The sequence below is a fragment of the Strongylocentrotus purpuratus genome, unplaced genomic scaffold, assembly GCF_000002235.5.
Source record: "Strongylocentrotus purpuratus isolate Spur 01 unplaced genomic scaffold, Spur_5.0 spur5_scaffold_11, whole genome shotgun sequence".
Classification (NCBI taxonomy): Eukaryota; Metazoa; Echinodermata; class Echinoidea; order Camarodonta; family Strongylocentrotidae; genus Strongylocentrotus; species Strongylocentrotus purpuratus.
Genome location: NW_022145596.1, coordinates 19,696,686 through 19,716,421, shown reverse-complemented (window position 1 = coordinate 19,716,421; position 19,736 = coordinate 19,696,686). Strand labels below are relative to the sequence as shown.

The 19,736-nt window shown below is 38.8% G+C and overlaps 1 protein-coding gene across 1 annotated transcript; it reads left to right on the top strand.

Annotated features, from left to right (window-relative positions):
- The first annotated feature begins 2,685 nt into the window (after nucleotides 1-2,685).
- Nucleotides 2,686-6,758, top strand: LOC115922386 (lymphotoxin-alpha-like). Its single transcript, XM_030981333.1, has 4 exons — nucleotides 2,686-3,701; nucleotides 3,900-4,053; nucleotides 4,836-5,005; nucleotides 5,759-6,758. Exons 1-4 carry the CDS (start codon nucleotides 3,414-3,416, stop codon nucleotides 5,978-5,980), a joined length of 834 nt encoding a protein of 277 aa, XP_030837193.1. The 5' UTR covers nucleotides 2,686-3,413; the 3' UTR covers nucleotides 5,981-6,758.
- Nucleotides 6,759-19,736: the final 12,978 nt, after the last annotated feature.

Genomic DNA, 19,736 nt, shown 5'->3' with positions numbered 1-19,736 from the left:
CTTAGCCGCAATTCCACCGGATTAAAAAGTTTTAAGGCTTCAAAAAAATATTAAAATCAATAAAATTTAATATTCCAAACGTTAAAACACATGTTTTAAACTGTTTAGTTTACACATGTTGAGATATAATTTATCTCAAAATTAATACATTATTGGTTTTGAGAGGGTTGCTTTAATATCGAACTGGGTTTAAAAAAAAATATTTAAAAAATTTATTTGTTTTAATAAAATTGGACACTTAATGCATTAGGCTGACATGGTAAAAAGTACATTTAGGGATAAATCATACAAATAGAGGTTTTGAAAAATTAGTGAATCATGTTATTCTGTTGATCAAGTTTATGGTTTATCGCAGTCGGGAAAAAAAAATAACAACCTCTACGACAGAAATAAAAATGCTTTTAGAAGTAAAAGTCAAGAATACAAATTGGAAATCGATCATAACTCCATTGGAATTCACCATCGTAAGTGGGAATTTTTAAAAATAAAGTCGTTTTAAGCTTTGATACTATATTCATAAAGTTTTTTAAGAAGGAAGAATGAAGGAAAATGAGAATGTCATAACATGTTCATTGGACGCCAAAAAGCTATTTCTTTTCTTTTCTTTTGTTTTTGGTTTGTACTTTCTCTTTCTCTCTGTTTTTGTTTTAACGCCTAGGTGTAAGCTGATTTGTTTGTTTGTTTTGTCTGTCTTTTGCATAGATTCCAATTCATGTGTGTTAGATGCTCAAGACTTGTTGAACGAGCAAGGGAAAGAGATCCAATAACACCTATGTTGACTCGCCTTCATTGGTTACCTGTAAAAAAAAGAATTGTTTATAAAGTTATTATGTTGTGTCACAAGGTAATGATTCACAAATCCCCGACTTATCTTCTTAAAATCATTTCTTCTTACATACCCGGTAGAAATCTCCGCTCCTCAACATAGAACTTGAACTTGAACTTAAACTTGATATCCTGACTATCCCTACCACATCAACCCAAACGTACTGGTTCTCGTGCTTTTTCAACGGCACCGCCTGTCTCGTGGAACCAACTTTTCTGACCAGCTTAGAGTTGTTGGGAGCACTGACAGCTTTGGGAGAGCACTGAAAAATTGTTTGTTTTCGAGGGTTTCCTAGAGAACTGCTTTGTCCTTTTGCTGGTTAGGAGGTTGGTTCGACAGATGGGTGTCTGTTGAATTTTTAATATGTCATGTCATAGAGATTTACTTATGCTTCGTTTACACTATGTTCCCGGCGGCCACGGCAGCCCCGTTAGCCCGAAACGTAGTGCGCCGTGGGATTTAGACCAATTTTATCTCTTCATTCAAGTTTTGTTACGTCTTGCCAAGTTTTCTCACGGTCTACCACGGTATCCGTGACGGGCCGTGGGAGGAAGGGGGTGCTGAGTCCCGGAGGCTCCAAGGCGCACTACGGTTCGGCCCGCGTTCTACCACGGATGCCAGCACGTTCCCTCAAGGCCCGTCAAGTTCTGATGGGGTCCCTCACGTTTCCCACGTTCTGATCAAGGTCTGACACGTTTTTCACGTTCTGTCAAGGCTTTGTACGGATGAAACGTGGACGCAGGGCAGCTTTGGATCACGTCTGTGCCGGCGGTATAAAAAGAAGGTCTCCCAAGCAATAGCAATCATGGTATCCTGAGACCTCGCGTTGGGTCAGACCGTAGTAGAACGCAACGCACCGTAGCGTGCCGGGCGCTTAAACCGTTCCACTACGGACCATCCCCAAGTATAGTTACGGCCTATCACGGATTGTCACGTTTTGCTACGTTCACCCCGGTTTATTACGGCCTACTAGGTTTCTCATCCGCACCGTGACTGCCGTGGCAAACTTTTTTGACAGTTTAAAAATCTGACACGGTATCCACGGCAATCACGGCCTGTCACGTTTGCCCATACGGTCCCCCGCGTTGTGTCACGTCCATCCCGTTTCATCCACGGTGGCCTGAAACGTGGTTGCCGTGGCCGCCGGGAACATAGTTTAAACGTAGCATTAGGTGTAATTATAGGTGTATATTCCCATGAATATTTTGTGTTATTTGCTTAACTACTTTGTTAATTATTTTGTTGTATATTTATATATTCAAATGTGTCATAATTGTAAAGCGCATAGAGAAATTTCCAATGTATTATGCGCTTAATAAATATTCTTTAGTATTATTATTATGTCAATTTGAAGTGAAATCTTAAAATACACTATAATGATGTTGAATTGTTCAAATGAGCCGTATGTTATGTAGCTTTCATTTATAGTATGTAATTATCAATCTTTGTTGAATATTTATCAAATATTCATTTGTAACACCTGTGAATGATGGAAAAAAAATATCACGTAGAAAAATAAATAATAAATGTTAGTTTGCAGCCATAAACCTTTTGTCGAAATCGTGCAAGATAAATGCATCTCACGGTCATGATGAGACTATTGATTGTGGACATAATCCTTTGTCAGGGTCATGTTCTATTGCTATGTCCTTACATGAATAATAGATGAGAATCTTTATGGAGAGTCAAAATGAATAGCATAATTATCGACTAAATTGACACACTCGTGCCGTGGTTCCTCAAAGGGTCTGTTTTGCACACTACGAATACATGAATTAAGCGGGCGTGGTGAAAACGCGGGGAATCCCCGTTGGTTTTTCCACTCCGCACATAACTACAAAGCATCGCTTGTATCTTGCTCTGAATAGAATACTGTAATACAGTCCTGGAATACAGTTCAGCAGAGTCTACAGCATATCAACTCTGCCAGGACAAACAAGCGAATCTTCACTTTCGAAATCGTTTAGAATTAATAAATATTGAGAATTTTATTTGCATCATTTCAAATTTGCATATGCGCAAACTCGACAAGGCACATCAACTCCTCAAAATCTGTTTAAACGGTTCATATTCTACAGTTTTCTTCATTCTGAACGCATGCACGAAGTTCAAACTGCGGTTATTTCTGTTTGTCTCGTGAAGTGATCTAATTTGAGAGCTTTGGTTTTCCCCGCCGTCTGGAAAAGAACCTGAATCCAAGTTATAGGCCTACTGGTACAAGAGATGTGTTTCGCAATACAGTCAGATTCTATCCATCGAGGGATCCCCATGAGTCATTCCAAGACCTCTGACTAGGACTCAATCGATTGATTATAATGTTAGCTTAGTTAGCTCCCTAAACTCGACAGTTGATTTTTCGGTTCTTGTCTACTTCTCAACAGAAAATCTGAGCACTTAGCGAGGTTTTTTTCCATACTGCTCGCAACAGCTCTTTCTCTTGAATCAGTTAAGTACTTTATACGCGAACACCAATCGGTTCGTTGTGAGAGCTTCTCATCCACAGCTAAATCCCCGTATCCACAAGCTTCACAAGCTTCACAAGCTTAGGACCAAATTCTACCGACCACCCTCGACCACCGTACCGAAGATGGACTCTGAAGCCCACGTGGGTGACATCGACAGTCCCGCCTCCATCTGGATCCCATCGTCGGCGACGGGGGAGCAAAATCATCTCGACCGACGTCACAGCTGCAGAGGCCAGCTTTCGAAAAAGCTGAGTTCCCGCTCGAAACAACGTAGTACTTGTAACGCGACCGCCTGCGCCATCGCAGTGTGTTTCATCGCGGCGATTCTGGCGTTGATCATCTCTTGCTTTACCCTCTATATTTACGTGCACAACCATGGACTGGGACTCGAGATGAACATCGTCGATCCGGTAAGTTAAGAGAGAGAGAGAGAGAGAGAGAGAGAGAGGGAGTTAAAGTTAGAAGGGAGGTTGGGGTTGGGGGGGGGGGGGGGAGAGAGTAAGAGAAAGCCGGAATGGGAGGCAGAGTGCGAGAGGGTTTAGAGGATTAACTTGTAGATCACTCTGTTAAATATTTCCCCCTCCTTTTTTTGTCCACTTCTCGTGTAGCATCAAGAAAGTCGGCACGGTGCTTCACCTCCACCCTCATTCGATGGTCCTCAAACAGCTATGCCACCACCATTATACGAGGGAGCGGCGAAATCAGCCTACGCTCACGTTGTCGGGACAGACAATGGACGGAGGGGAAATGATATGCAATTGGGTAAGGAATAACACTATGAACATGACGGACAAAGAAAGAGGACAAAATATACAGTTCCTCATTCTACCCTCAACAATCTCTGTGGTAGACAAAGGAACATCCCTTCACTGCTACAGTATTATGTAAACATTTGTAGAACAGGTGAATATGCATGTGACACCTGTTCTACACATTTTCACATAATAGCAGTGAAGGGATGTTCCTTAGTTTGTCTATCTGAGGAACTGTATATTTTGTCCTCTTTCTTTGTCCGTTATGTTCATAGTGTAAAGAACAACATATTTTGTTTCATTTTTGTACTTTAATCCCTTTGGCAGTTCTTTAGTCTTTTACGTTAACTCGATCGCAGACTTTATAAAGTGGGATGGAATGTACTATAGGGTGTTGGAATTGCTCTTGTCAATGAGTTGGTTTCTTGAAAGCCTTTGCGACTCTGTTTGTTGTGTATGTTATTTAGATTGAATCAAAATCGTATCAAAGTCTGCATCTTATAGCCTACATTATTACTTTCCCTTTGTTAATTTTCTCCTCAGTCCATTTATCTTGAAGTAAGCCTACATGTAAAATTATATTTTAAAAAAAAACCAACAACAACGAACAAAAAAAAAGTTTGCCTATTGGAGGAACATCAGGGAAAACCAGAGATGTTAGGTCTGAGAGATATGAGCTCTATACAAGAAAACTCACTATCATCATCAATCATCAATAATGATTGACTGTAAACTTTTCCAAGATTTGTCCTCATTGTAATACTTTTGTACCATTCTATTCTCGTTTATTAGAATGTTTAGCTGAATGGAAAGTGAACGTAACACACAATGTGAAATTTCTGGACAGCTATGGCATTGAAATCGTCGAGTCGGGTTATTACTACCTCTACACTCAAATCTACTTCAGTGATTCGGAAAGTGGAGCGACAGTTGACCCCTCATCTCAGCAGGCGTTGCCAATGGTAACCAGTCATTTAAAAAACAATCTCTCTCGTCCTCTTCTTCCTCCTCGTCCTCCTTCTCCTTCTTACCTCTTCTTAGATTATTACAGACTTAAAAAAAGAATGATCATGACTTCAAAGACCGCTGTCCAAATTTTTCTTTTCCCCGCGTCATCTGAGCTTTTTCTCCTCTTTTCCTCCTTAATCCTTAAAACCTTTGTCATGTTACATACAATGAGAATACCTTACTAATAAGAACCATGCTAACCACTGATGGTTCTTTGTCTAAATTACTATCCACCATTCGAATCATGGTAACCATGATATCAATTGTTTTATACCATGGTTCGAATGGTGGATGGTAATTTGGACAAAGAACCAGGGTTATCATGGTACTTTATTTTTAAAGGGTTATACGTACCTACGTACAGTATTTTATACACACAACATGGGTTTTTTAAAGGCTAAGTTAAGTTGTCAGGCGGAAATGAAAATTCGAGATGCTTTGGTCAAATGGACTTAAGACAGACTTCCTATTGCTATGGTATTGTGGCAGTTTGAACTTGTGTCCGGAGCTATTGATTAGGAGAGTTTGGCCAATTTGGTTCAAGTTGGGCATATTACTATGGCTAACACTGTCTGGTTGAGCAAGCTAGCACATAAACAAAAGAGTATGCACCAACTGAAACTAAGTTGGCCAAATCACGTTTACAGATGGCTCTTGTTTCCCGCCAATCGTAACCCACGTCATTTCCCGTTCATTCTCTGCTGCAGCGTTCTTCGACAAATCGCAACCACGTCCCGTTGATGGAAAGCGTCGTCCCTTTCAAAGAATACGCGACGAAGTACCACGGTGGGGTGTTCCATCTGGATAAGGGCGATAGGATCACCGTGAGCGTATCGAATGGCGATCTGCGAATCAACACCGGGAGCGACAAGACCTTCTTTGGGGTCTTCATGCTGCGTTCGACCATGGACCTGGGCCCTGTTCAATAAAACTTGATATCAATTACAAGTTACAAGTTACTGTTACAGGCTACTGAAATCATGGCATCTGATTGGCTGAGAGCAAATTTTTCATAGCAATTTAGCAGTTGTTATAGATAACAAGCTTTACGAAACGGGCCCCTGATCACAGGGCTGCAGTAGCAGTTACTGTTTCTTAATGAGATGTTTTTTTCTTCTAAAAAACGATGTCGTTTGGTGAGTCGAAAACAGATCACCATTAACGATGAAGTAGGCTCATATTCATATATCTGACATTCGTTGCAGTCCTAGCAATGAGTAGTATGTGAAATGTTCTCGTTCATGTTTTGGTTTAAATACAATTTTTTTTTTAATTTCTCTAATTGCTAACCTTGTCCATAATATTAGATGAGATAAGTAAATCTTGAAAACATGTCAGTGTGTACATAAGTTAACCTGCTATAACTGAAATATTTCCTTGTGTATTATGACGTCATACAAGACATCTTATATTTATTAGGCGTCTATACGCTGTATGTAGGAAGCGAAGATGAAAGATTTAACATTGCCAATTTGAATGCATAGCAACATTCGCCAAATGTAGATAAATTCAAGATCCAAGTAGCATTTTTAAGCATTAAATACAAACGAATGGAATACAAATAAAAGTAGCATATCTAACATGATTTATATGAGAATTGTAAACTTTATCTAGTATAGTTTTAACATGATGATTTTCTTAATTATTGCATAGTTAAGATGGCAAAGAGCAATCCAATATTGTTTGTTCCAGTAGACTAATCAACTAAGCCTATATATATATATATATATTTTTTTTTAAACTGTTTTTTCTTCGTTGTAAGCTCATAATAAACAAATATACCATGCACTGAGAGGCTCTAGTTGGAATTATGGATCGAGGTGGCAGGAATAGCACTTTTTTTTCTGTCGCTTAATGATGTACTAAAAGCGGGGAGTGGAAATCTACTCTCTCTATAGGAGCAGGGGTGTCGCCAAAGGGGGAGGGAGGGGGGTGTGAGGGGTGCGACACCCCCCCCCACCTGTCAGGATATTGTCGGTAAAATTGCGCTGCCGTCGGGAAAAAGAGAAAAGGGGGAGGGAAAAAAAGAGAGGGAAAAAAAGAGAGGGGAAGGGAAAGAAAAGAAAAAAAGAAAAGGAAAAGAAAAGAAAGAAAGGAAAAGAAAGGAAAGAAAGGAAAAGAAAGGAAAGAAAAGAGAAGAAAAAAAGAGAAAAAAGAAAAAGAGGGGGGAGAGGAAAGAAAGGAAAAGAAAGAAAAGAAAGAAAAGGAAAAAAAGGAAAAAAAAGAGTGAAAGGGAAACAAAACAAACGGGGGATGAAAGAGAGGAGAGAGAGGGGAGGTAAGAGTCTGAGAGAGGAGGAGTGGGAGTAAAAGAGAAAAGGGGGTTGTTGGGTGGAGTCGTCTCGTCGAGGGAGCAAGAAAGACACGGGTAAATATGTTGCTGTGTCGGTATTCTTGCTTGATCCTCATCGATGCATAAGTTTGAAGTCGGTGAGATGTATATTGTCGGTCGGCCGACAAATTTTTTTTCCCTACGAACTGCGACTTCTTACCCGCTGTGACGACTTCGAGAGTGACTGCAATTACAATACTTGTATTTTCTCGAAGTTTCACTTTCCTATAATATCAGCTAAAGAAATCAGAGGGTTAAAATTTTCGGGGAAACTAAATTCAAACAAGGTTGAAGAGTCAACAACGGTACGACGAATCATTTTCTTTCTTTATATTGTGATGAACGCCAAAAATTCCGCGCTTCGCGCGGAAGGGGAAACTTCATTTAGACGAATCGAGAACGGGTCAACGAATCGTCTTTCTCTAATAATTTAAGGAAACGTCAAAGCTTCTGCGCTTCGCGCGAAAGTGAAAAACTGAATTCAGACAAATAGGGCTTACTAAAAGTCGAAAACGTTACAACGAATCGTGTTCTTTCTCTAATAATTTGAGGAAACGTCAAAGCTTTCGCGCTTCGCGCGAGAGGGGGAAACTGAATTCAGATGAATAGGGCTTAATGATAATAAGATTCGAAAACGGTATGAGGAATCGTCTTCCTTTCTCTATATTGTGATGAAACGCCAAAAAATTCGCGCTTCGCGCGGAAGGGGAAAACTTCATTTAGACGAGTCGAGAACAGTACGACGAATCGTCTTCTTTCTCTAATAATTTAAGGAAACGTCAAAGCTTCCGCGCTTCGCGCGAGAGGGGGAAACTGAATTCAGACAAAATTAATAGGGCTTATTTAGAGTCGAAAACAGTACAACGAATCGTGTTCTTTCTGTAATAATTTAAGGAAACGTCAAAGCTTCCGCGCTTCGCGCGAGAGGGGGAAACTGAATTCAGACAAAATTAATAGGGTTTATTAAAAGTCGAAAACGGTACAACGAATCGTGTTCTTTCTCTAATGATATGAGGAAACGTAAAAGCTTTCGCGCTTCGCGCGAAAGGGGGAAACTGAATTCAGATGAATAGGGCTTATTAAAAGTCGAAAACGATACGACGAATCGTCTTCTTTTTCTAATAATTTAATAAAACCAAAACTTCCGCGCTTCGCGCGGGAGGGGGAAGCTTCATTCAGATTAGGATTAAGAGTCGAGAACAGTACACCGAATCGTCTGCTTTTTCTCATAATGTAAGGAAACGTCAAAGCTTCCGCGCTTCGCGCGAGAGGGGGAAACTGAATTCAGACAAAATTAATAGGGTTTATTAAAAGTCGAAAACGGTACAACGAATCGTGTTCTTTCTCTAATGATATGAGGAAACGTGAAAGCTTTCGCGCTTCGCGCGAGAGGGGGAAACTGAATTCAGATGAATAGGGCTTATTAAGAGTCGAAAACGATACGACGAATCGTCTTCTTTTTCTAATAATTTAATAAAACCAAAACTTCCGCGCTTCGCGCGGGAGGGGGAAGCTTCATTCAGATTAGGGTTAAGAGTCGAGAACAGTACACCGAATCGTCTGCTTTTTCTCATAATGTAAGGAAAAGTCAAAGCTTCCGCGCTTCGCGCGAGAGGGGGAAACTGAATTCAGACAAAATTAATAGGGCTTATTTAAAGTCGAAAACGGTACAACGAATCGTGTTCTTTCTCTAATGATATAAGGAAACGTCAAAGCTTTCGCCCTTCGCGCGAGAGGGGAAACTGAATTCAGATGAATAGGGCTTATTAAGAGTCGAAAACGGTACGACGAATCGTCTTCTTTCTCTAATAATTTAATGAAACGTCAAAACTTCCGCGCTTTGCGCGGGGGGAATACTGAATTCAGAAAAGGATAAACAGTCGAGAATGGTACAGCAAATCGTCTTCTTTTTTTTATAATTTAATAAAACGTCAAAGCTTTCGCGCTTCGCGCGGGAGGGAAACTTCATTCAGCCTAGGATTACCAGTCGAAAACGGTACAATTAATCGTCTTCTTTTCCTAATAATTTAAGGAAACTTCTAAGCTTCCGCGCTTCGCGCGGGAGGCTCATCACCCACACCCCCTTATGAGCGCGCTTTTAAGTGATTCTCTTGCTCACTACCGCCCCTCCCTAAAATAAGATCCTAGCTCCGCGCCTGCATTAAAATATATAGCTATGATGCTGACTAAATTTAAGAAATAATTCTTATATTAATGTCGTCGAGGAAAATGACCATTTTGCGCATATGCAAGTACTATAGATAGTCCATAGGAAAAACAATTTAGCCTTCGGCCCCAGGTTTATAGGGTTGACTTTGTAGATATCGGAAATTTAATTTTGTCGGTAATTGGTGGCTACTTTCGTCGGTAATCGTTGGCCTCTACACCCCCTCCCCCCCCCCCCCCCCCCCCACTGAAAAAGGTCTAGCGACGCCCCTGTATAGGAGTCATAATGGATCGCATCCTTTTGGACTTGAATCCACTCTAAGTCAGAGTGAAATCCACTCCAAAATAGTGGTTGAATTAATCTCTTGAGAGTGGTTCTCCACTATATTAAGCGTGGATTTTCACTCCAAATGAAAGTTTATTTCAGCTCCTGTACATTTTTAGATTAAAACGTCTGTATATTCTTTGAAGAACGGCGAATCAAAAGAAGAAAAAAATAAATAAATGATTACACTACTTTTATTTTGCAAAGAAATGTTTTATTCCTTTGGTATACACAAATCCTTTCGCGAAATCTTCACACGTGAATATTATAAACAAAACCCTTAATGATGCCAAATTACTTTCTCTTTCATATTTTTATAACTAGATATCAGATTACTACAAACTAATGATGTATAGATGTTACATGCAGTTGAAATGTGAAAGCTAGTATCGTCTACAATAGTGTGTATTACTCTGTGCATACATGTTCTAGTAATTTATTAAAGATTCGCCTTTTGTAATAAAATAATATGTAGAAAAAAGAAAGAAATCTTATTTCATTTGTTGCTTTTAAAACAAGTATGAGTAAGAATATCATAATCATAATATTTGATGTTTTTATAGCTCATAATTATTACCCACCACGGAAGGTGCTTAGAGCATTAATTAAAAGGATTAAAGTTCCTACCGGTACCCATTTAACACCTGGGTGAGGAGTGGCAAATGTAGGTTTACATCTTCCCAAAGGACATTAGTGCCATGACGGGACTCGAACCGCGGACCCTGTGATCCACAGTCCAACGACTTATCCACTAGACCAAAACACCTCATAGCTATTATTAGTATTATTTCGACGAAGATATAGACCAAGATTATGGTTGCGATTGCATTTTAGGGTTATAGAGTTATAGGTGTACTATCTTTAAATTTCTAGGACTTAAATTTTAAATCCATTTTTAGACTTAACATATTTCAAGTCTTTAAGACTTAATCAATTGGGGATTCGACTAAAAGTTCTTTCGCAACCAGCTTCTAGATATAAATCTTTGAGAACATAAACTTCTCGCCAATCAGATGGCCCGTAGATGACGTCACGCAGTGCAAGATAAAATTTCAACGAATCAGATCTCACGAGCGCGCGTTGGTCGCCATCTTCGAACATTGCGACAGTGCAGTACTGGAAAGATTCAAATAATCAGTGGCGGATCTAGATCTTATTGCCGATGATAAGAATTAGCTGGAGAACTTTTCGAAATTTGAAGTTGGCCTTCCTAGGTCTTGCGAATGAGTACCGTATACTACATAGGGCACGCCGTGGCTCAGTCGGCCAGCCTAGCTAGTATAAGTTTGTATAGCTATAAGCTAGTTATACTAGGAGTAGAAGGGGTTGTATTTCCGAACAGTTACTAAATTTCAGGCCGGGGATGCCCCGAGCCACCCCTTTCCATATGGAGAAAAACAAATCTTCAGAGCCCGACCTACTATTTCATTCAAGTGTGCATAGGTAAAAAGTTCAAAAGTTTAAGAAACAACAAATTCGATCCGATCGCTTTCAAACGAGGGTGTGGGAGCATTTACCGTCTCCGCCATAATATATACTGGCTATGCCACTGATTACGTGGTAGTCTCTTTTTCCTTTTTATCCCGGCTACATCTTGACTTGATTTTCCTCCACAAGAAGCGAATTTGCAGAATCTTGTGGACGAAGGTGTAATCAACGAACTCGAAGAGTGTTAGGAGGCTAGCTCCCATATGGACACCGATCAGTCCTCCAAGATCACCTAGGGCAAAGTAAGAGACAATAAATAATAGTCACATAAGTATAGAGTGGTGAAGTGTGACGTCACCAAAAAACTATTTTTGGAATTTCTCAATTTTTCTTCATTTTCCGAAAGAGCATAAAAAAATAATGTCCAAATGTCGAAAACCAATTGAATATGTTAAGTATTGGCTGAGATATGACCATCTGAATAAAAAGATTGCCTATGGGAATTCAGTGTTATATTGCTCTGGTTCATAATATTACGAGCCAGAGCAATATTTATCTCATCCAATACTAAACATATTCAATTGGTTTCCGACATTTGGACATTATTTTTGATGCTCTTTCGGAAAATGAAGAAAAATTTGAGAAATTCCAAAAATAGATTTTTATGATGTCACAGCTTCGGTACTCTATAGCGCTTAATCCTACGTTTCTAAGCGCTTTACATTGAAATTATATTATACAGATCAATGGATTCAAATTCGCACATGATAGTTCACACGCTTTGCTCCCTGGGGAGTATTCCTATTCCGGCAAGGCGCCATTTTTACAAGCGCACACATGCCAATCCAACCAAACCACACTAACGTTCGGATCCTATTGGGTACCCAATTAAAACATGGGTGTAGACTGGCAAACGTAGAGTAATGTCTTCCCCAAATGACTTTAGTGCCGTGGCGGGACTCGAACCACAAACCATGTGATCCACAGTCCGACGAGAAGTATATTGCTCTGGCTCGTAATATTATGAACCAGAGCAATATAACACTGAATTCCCATAGGCAATCTTTTTATTCAGATGGTCATCTCAGCCAATACTTAACATATTCAGTTGGTTTTCGACAAGCGCACACATGCCAATCCAATCAAACCACACTAACGTTCGGATCCTATTGGGTACCCAATTAAAACCTGGGTGTAGACTGGCAAACGTAGAGTAATGTCTTCCCCAAATGACTTTAGTGCCGTGGCGGGACTCGAACCACAAACCATGTGATCCACAGTCCGACGACGTATCCACTAATAGACCACGACACGACAAAGGAAAATGTAGGAAGAAATATGAAATATATACCAACTAATAAAGAAAAATAGTACATGCATGAGAAGAATGCGGAGACGAGTGATTAGCTAAGAAGAGCCAGTACCCCCCCCTCTATTTTATGACATCGAGTTTTTGTCTTTAAACTCTCTAGTTAAAGAAATACAAGCAAACGCTCCAGGGAAACAAACAAACAGACAGGTATTCAACAAACTATCGGAACTTTTGTTACTTCAATTCTTTTACGACATGTCTCTTCTAATATCTTCATGCTTTCAAAAATTGCTAAGAAGGTATTGATTTCCCTTCTATAACTCTTAGATACATTGACTTTACTTAAGCGGAATATACATATCTAAACTTCAATATGTCACTACTTTACCCCACAAATCGGAAAAACTGTTGGCAGCCACGCTCTTGGTATGACGCACGTTCATATCGGCAAAGTAAATCTCGACCTCTGCGATGTTTCTCCTATTCAAAAGAAAATAATAGTGATCATTATTTTGTATAAATGGTTTGAATATTTTGTTATTCTGCCTTTTCTCTTTCTTTCTCTTTCCCTCTTTTTTGAGTGTGACCCCCTTTTATTAACATATGTCAATTTTGCGCTGTAATCATTCTTGTAATTATTTGTAAATATTGTGATTTTGATTGATTTGTTAGAATAAAATACACAGATAACAATAACAAAAATGAAAAGTTATAAAAATGAACGCAGAGACTTGCAATAATGAAAATAATTCTCTATCTCTCTCTCTATCTCTCTATCTCTCTCTATCTCTCTCTATCTCTATATCTCTCTATCTCTCTCTCTCTCTCGTTGTTGACATACACACTGACACGGAATATGTTCGGTGAGCATTTCATAGATTCATCTCGATTTTGGAGTATATTACTTTTTTTTAATGTTGTTTTAAATAGTCAGTGATATTTGTGAAAGCCCAACTTTATTATCCTTTTACAATAATTATCCGATGAAAAAATAATGAAAATTGCCTCTGACCTGTAAAAACCCATCGAACTAGGTTTTTTTTCAAACAGGGAAGGGGAGATTTCATTCATTTATTTAATTTTTAATTACTTTTTTCTTCTCCAATGTAGGTATACGATAAAGTACATGTTTCTTTTCATAAGTTCCTGCAGTAAAAACAATATTAAAAATAACCTCTGACTGATAACGTTACTTTCCAACATAGAGCCACGATCAATAGCAAGTTCACTTAATGATGTTCCATGTTGGCATGGGCGTAGTTCCATTTATATTATTAATTGTTTTGTTTTTTAATCAGCAAATGAGTTTTTACATTAAACCTTAAAGAAATTCAAAAAAAGTCAAGAGAGGGTAATAGATGAATGCCTACCACAGCAAATAGTAAAGGAGGAGATAATATATTCCTAAGATTGGTAACTAAACAACTTACCAATATTTTATACCTCAATTTAGAAATCTAGCTATCTGATTGGTCGAAATTGGAGTCGTGATTTTAGCCATGCCCGCCTACCTGTCAATAGTCTTTTGAAAAGTGCCCTCACACCCGTCTACCGGTCAATTGTCTTTTAAAAAATGCCCTCATGTTGCGATCCCCATTGGTTTACGTGTTAACATTGTCTTTGTGCGAGCGTGGACACCATACAGTGCTTTTTCTCCGCGATTCCCAAATGATTGAAACTTCCAGTCATTGTTCCAGCGAAGATTAACGGACAGTGTCTCAGATTTCTTGGTAGATTTTTGTTTTAATTCGGCATATAAAAGATATATCGACTGCTTTATTATTCGAGGTCTGGCGCCGCCCACTCAGGTGCGTCTCGGGTTCATGGCAGGATGTGCGCGTTCCCTTGAGCCTATAAAACAACCAGGCCTCTCAAAGCAGTCGATATCTCTATACTATTGCGACCATTTTAAGGGGATGGGGGGGGGGGGGTGTATAATACAAGCCACTGGTGTATTGTTGGTCCAGTCATAGTTGGAAATAATAGAAACATAGGGCTCTAGGTCTTACTTGACTGCTAAAATGCGGCGAGGTAATATTATTGCCGTCGAGTGGGGGGGGGGGGTCGGATAATTTCCTGTTAGAAATTCCTCCCCTTTCCTCCCCTTTCCATGGTTTTCTCTGTTTCCTTTTTTTTCTGACATCCCCCTATTTTGCCATTCGAGAGAGGATTCGGCCCAGTATAACTAGTGTATAGGCTGTAATCTGCAGGCGTTAGTTGGTAGGGGTAGTCGCACTCATCGGATATCCTGTTCTAATATACATGCAGGCGTTCTATGGCTTTATAATCCACCCTCTCCATCACAAAGAGTTGACATTACGCTTACTAACAAGAGAATGACATCACTGCGGGTTTCAATTACATTCAATATCATTGTCGAAATTGCATTTCAATTATTAATATTCATACAGATCAAGAGAATCCGAACAGCTTCACAATTCTTTTGTATTCGAGCGACTCTCGCCAATGTTTATCGTTATCATTCAATGAATACTGTAAAGTAGCAATCCAATTTATTTCTGACGGTATGGGAGTCCTGCATAGAAAACCTCAAAAAAGAACACGTCATAACTCAGAGCGTTTCCTACTTTTAGAACACTTCTGTCACATTATCTATGCATTGGCCGAATGGCATTAATAACAAAGCATTGCCCCCTTGCAAACCGGTTTTAGTTGTGCACTAAAAAACAAGCAACCAACACTTCCTAAACCGTAAATTTATGTCAGTTTTTATAAAGACATGTGACTGGTGACTGAATTAACACACACTAAATACATGAGATAGTTATCCGCATATCCTATTAAGCATTTCGTCGTATTTAAAAAATTTCTTTTATTTCTTTAGACTGTTAAATATTTTGTTGAATGAAACGAATGATTTGTATGAATATAGTCAGTGGTATGTTAAGGGCCACTGAGAGAACATTTAGGGAGTAAAGGAGAGAGAACAGAGAACAGAAGACGAGCCAACATGCCGTCCTCCTTTATATCTCATCATGTTCTAATGAAATAACTTGACCAGTGCCCCCCCCCCATATATAGGCTTACGCTTGACCGCAATGATCACATTTTAACTTACGTAACATCATCCCCCGTCCAGTTAAACCGGTTCTGCAGCCGTTGGGAGTCGTCCTTTCCTGGTGCTTTCAAATAGCTCATGGTCATCTGGAAATGCTCTGTATAACATGCCCTCTGACAGTGGAAAGAGGTTAGGTTTGAATCTTCTTCAAGATGAAGGCCACAGACGTAGAGGTGAACAAAGAAAACAAATTGGGGGAAATAAAACAAACAAAAAACAACAAAAAACTGTTTGTGATTTTGAAAAACGGTATTACATCTCCCCATCCAAACGATTCTGTTGAAGGATTTTCTCATGAAATCTCACATCATTTCTTGCAGCATAAATTACTGCAGGACACACATCAGCTACTTTGAATACATGTACATTTTTAAGGATACCACTGACTAATTAATATTCACAGAAATATTAATCAACGATTTTTGTTTCTCAGCTTACTCGTTACTTGTTCATCTTTGTTTTGTTCCTTTTACAAAATATTTATGTCCGTCAATGAAGTTTCATTAAAAGTCGATGAACATAAAACAAGATGACAAGGTTGTCGTTCCAATATAGTAGTATTTTGTCTATGAATCCACATACCAAGTTCAAAGTCAGGGAGCCAACACCCAATGTATTGTCTCACAGTGCACACAGGAGTTGGACCTGTTTTTGACAAAGATAAGAAGTTTAAATGCTATTAATGATGATAAAAATTGAGATAATAATGATATTGATGATTATCATGATGGTGGTGATGATGATGTTGATGATAATAATGGTGATGATGATAATGATGGTGTTCTTGTTGTTAAGGATGACGATAGTTGTAAAAGAGAATCTTTAACAAAAAATTACCCAAAGAAAAGAAATCTGTTACAAGCTGCCAACATCAAAATAATGAAAATCAAATAGTCTAACCCGTTACTTTTTTTCTTTTTTTTGGACTGGGAATGACCAGCCGGGGGAGGGGGAGGGCTCCTGAAGGCTGGTGCCGCACCCCCTTAATCCTGCCCCACACGCACCTTAGACCATGGGCCGAGGCCTGTTTTCTCGCTTAGTTTTTTTAATTCCGTGGTCTCCGTCTGTGAAGTACCTACACATGTGCCAGATATCTTGGAAGTGTGTATCTGAAACAAAAATGACATGTTCCCACGTTTGAAACTTGAGCAATAACTAATTACGGCAGAAAGCAAAGAAAAAGTTAAGAATTGGTTGCTAGGGAATTTTCCTCCCTAGCAAACATAATAGGGGAGATATTTATATTTATACCTGGCATGTGTGGGAATCTGCATCCACATGCTTCTGTGAGTTGCTTGGTTGCGCTTTCCGTCAGACACGCCTCCTCCGAGTAAAAAGGGTAATAATCCAAGGAAGCGTTTCGACAATTGGTGTCGTATGGATTAGGCATGTTCCGCTCCTTGATAGAGGGATGGAAAGATAGAGAGAGAGAGAAATAGAGAGATAGAGAAAGAGATTTATTTTTCAATTGATTTCATTCATTTATCACTCAGTTCTAAATACATAATAAAATCAGTATACATTCAAACATATAATATTATGAAGAAATATAAACTTATTTTCAAAAGAACTGGCCAGAGCTCCAAAATAAGCGAAGTTTGATGTCTTTTGATCCCTGACGATTAAAGGGAGTGTATCATGGAAAATACTGGTTAGCGCCATCTATGTCTTCTTTTGGACAACTGCACGTAAACGAATGGACTTGATTAACTGGGTCAAAGCGCGCTAAACCGGGTCACTGCGCTAGCGTTCGCGAAACAGACCGAATTTCTCCTCACGCTTCGGTTTCGCGTATGTTGCACGCACGTTAATGCTGCGGTCGCGTCGTCCGTAGTCGTACCCGATTGGCCCCGAGTAGGGCCACGGGAAGGACACATAGTCTCGTCATGACACACTCCCTTTAAGGTCAAGTTGGTTATGGTTTGTTTGTTTGTTTTGTTTCCGCAATTCCTCGATCTTGTGATTATGCTTACCGTGTGCTTTTTGATGGCAATAAGAGTTCGAACACCTGGCATTATGGCGACCCCGATATCAGAGACCAGTGGTACGTCGCCTCGACGGTGCACAAGAAGCTTTAGGAAAATTAAAATATATATGAAATTTATTGAAAGAGAGTCAACACTACTGGGCCAAAAGGGATTAGACCACACAACGAGGTCACTGACAGGTGGCTATCTCATTAACCCAGCTCTCAACTAACATAGAAAAAGAGGATCATGGGGGACCAACAGGCACCGATTGGGGAATTAGCTACAAGTAGGACAGTGGGGCTTTAATAGGGTTATTATTATTATTGTATAATTGTCGTGGTCGAGCGGAAACGTCACCGAACTGTGGATCGCACGGTTGGCGGTTCGAGTCCCATTGCGAGTCCTTTGGCAAGAAAAAGTTCATCTACACTTGCCTCTCTCCACCCAGGTGAAGTAAATGGGTCCCCGATAGGATGAAAATTAATTCCTTGAATGCTTTAGCGTCTTATTATGGCAGCTCAGCCACAGCCTTGATCATGATAATTTGTATTAAGCGCAGTGAAGTACATTCATATAGTAGCTGCGCTATCTAAATGGACCTATTATCGTTATTTTTAAATCCAGTTTCATCGAAATTAAGCTACTCGTTTCACTACCACGATCAAAAAGCATAATACACTGCATGCATGCAATATAATGATTTAGTCACTAATCAGGTATAGTGAGTAGATCAGTAACCATGGATGCAGCCGATACAAAAAATCCATCACGGTACATTATAGGGGGAAAGAAAAGAGAGAGAGAGTACAAGGACAGATATATATAGAGAAGTAAATGTGTGTATTGCTACGGGAGAGAGAAAGAGAGAGTGGAGGGGATTGAGGGAATTATGCTTTACTATCATTATCTCTATAATGATTAAAATTGAGTACGCCTTGTCGCACTACTATATCAGAAATGTAATTATTTAACTTTTCTCGGTTTAACATTGTATGGTTGCTGAATTATTCAATGCTTGAAACGAAAATGGATATACGTATCGAGATCAAGATCAATATTTATTTATTTGTTTATTTCCACTGAAATGAAAACAATATATTCATAAACAATAAATCAAGAACGTTATAAATACATTAAAAATGTGGTAAAGAGGTCGTCTGTAAAAAAACAACAACACACAACTTGTTAAATATAGATCACTTTTACAATAACAACAACAAAAATGATTTAACTAGAAGTAGATTAATAATAAAATAGAACAGAATATAAATATAAATATAAATCCAGGGGGGGGGATTATGCTATAATATTATTATCTCTATAATTATCAAAATGTACGCCTTGTCGCACAACTATATCAGATATGTAATTATTTTATCGGTTTAACATTGTATGATTACGGAATTATTCAATGCTTGAAACGAAAATAGATGTACGTATCAAGATCAAGATCAATGTTTATTTATTTCTTTCCACTGTCCACTAACATGAAAACAATACATTCATGAACAGTAAGAACAAGTTCATCATCCATAAGAATAAATTCATGAACAACAACAAGAAAGTTATAAAGACATTAAACATGTTGTGAAGAGGTGGTCTGTAAAAAAGCACAGCTTGTTAAAAACAGATCACCTTTACATGAACAACAACTAAAATGATTTAACAAGAAGTAGATAAATAATAAAATAGAATAGAATAGAAATATATATATATATATATAATGAAAAGGTTAATACATGTACAATCCGGAAAGGGGGGGGGGTAACAATACTAACAATAGATCTATTACTAATTTATAGAATATGGTAGATTAACAAAAGTAGCAGAATAATGATAATAGAATAGTAGAGAATAGGGTAAGATGGGTAAAATTCAGGGGGGGGGCACAGAATGTTCATTCAGTTATCTATAAAGAATGTAAATAAATATCAGATCTATCATTGATTCAAAAGTTGGCTATTATGAGTTCGAATGGCAATTTAACACCCAATGTCGTGAACTGAACGCGCGTTCACAGAGGAAGGAAAAAAAGAAACAACTCGAATATACATTGTATGCAGGAAATGTCAG

What these genes read in the sequence shown, in the direction of transcription:
- LOC115922386 (XM_030981333.1), top strand. Translation starts at nt 3,414, where the DNA reads ATGGACTCTGAAGCCCACGTGGGTGACATCGACAGTCCCGCCTCCATC. An exon ending in AGATGAACATCGTCGATCCG is followed by an intron (nt 3,702 to 3,899) that starts GTAAGTTAAGAG and finishes CTTCTCGTGTAG; the next exon opens with CATCAAGAAAGTCGGCACGG. An exon ending in GGGAAATGATATGCAATTGG is followed by an intron (nt 4,054 to 4,835) that starts GTAAGGAATAAC and finishes CTCGTTTATTAG; the next exon opens with AATGTTTAGCTGAATGGAAA.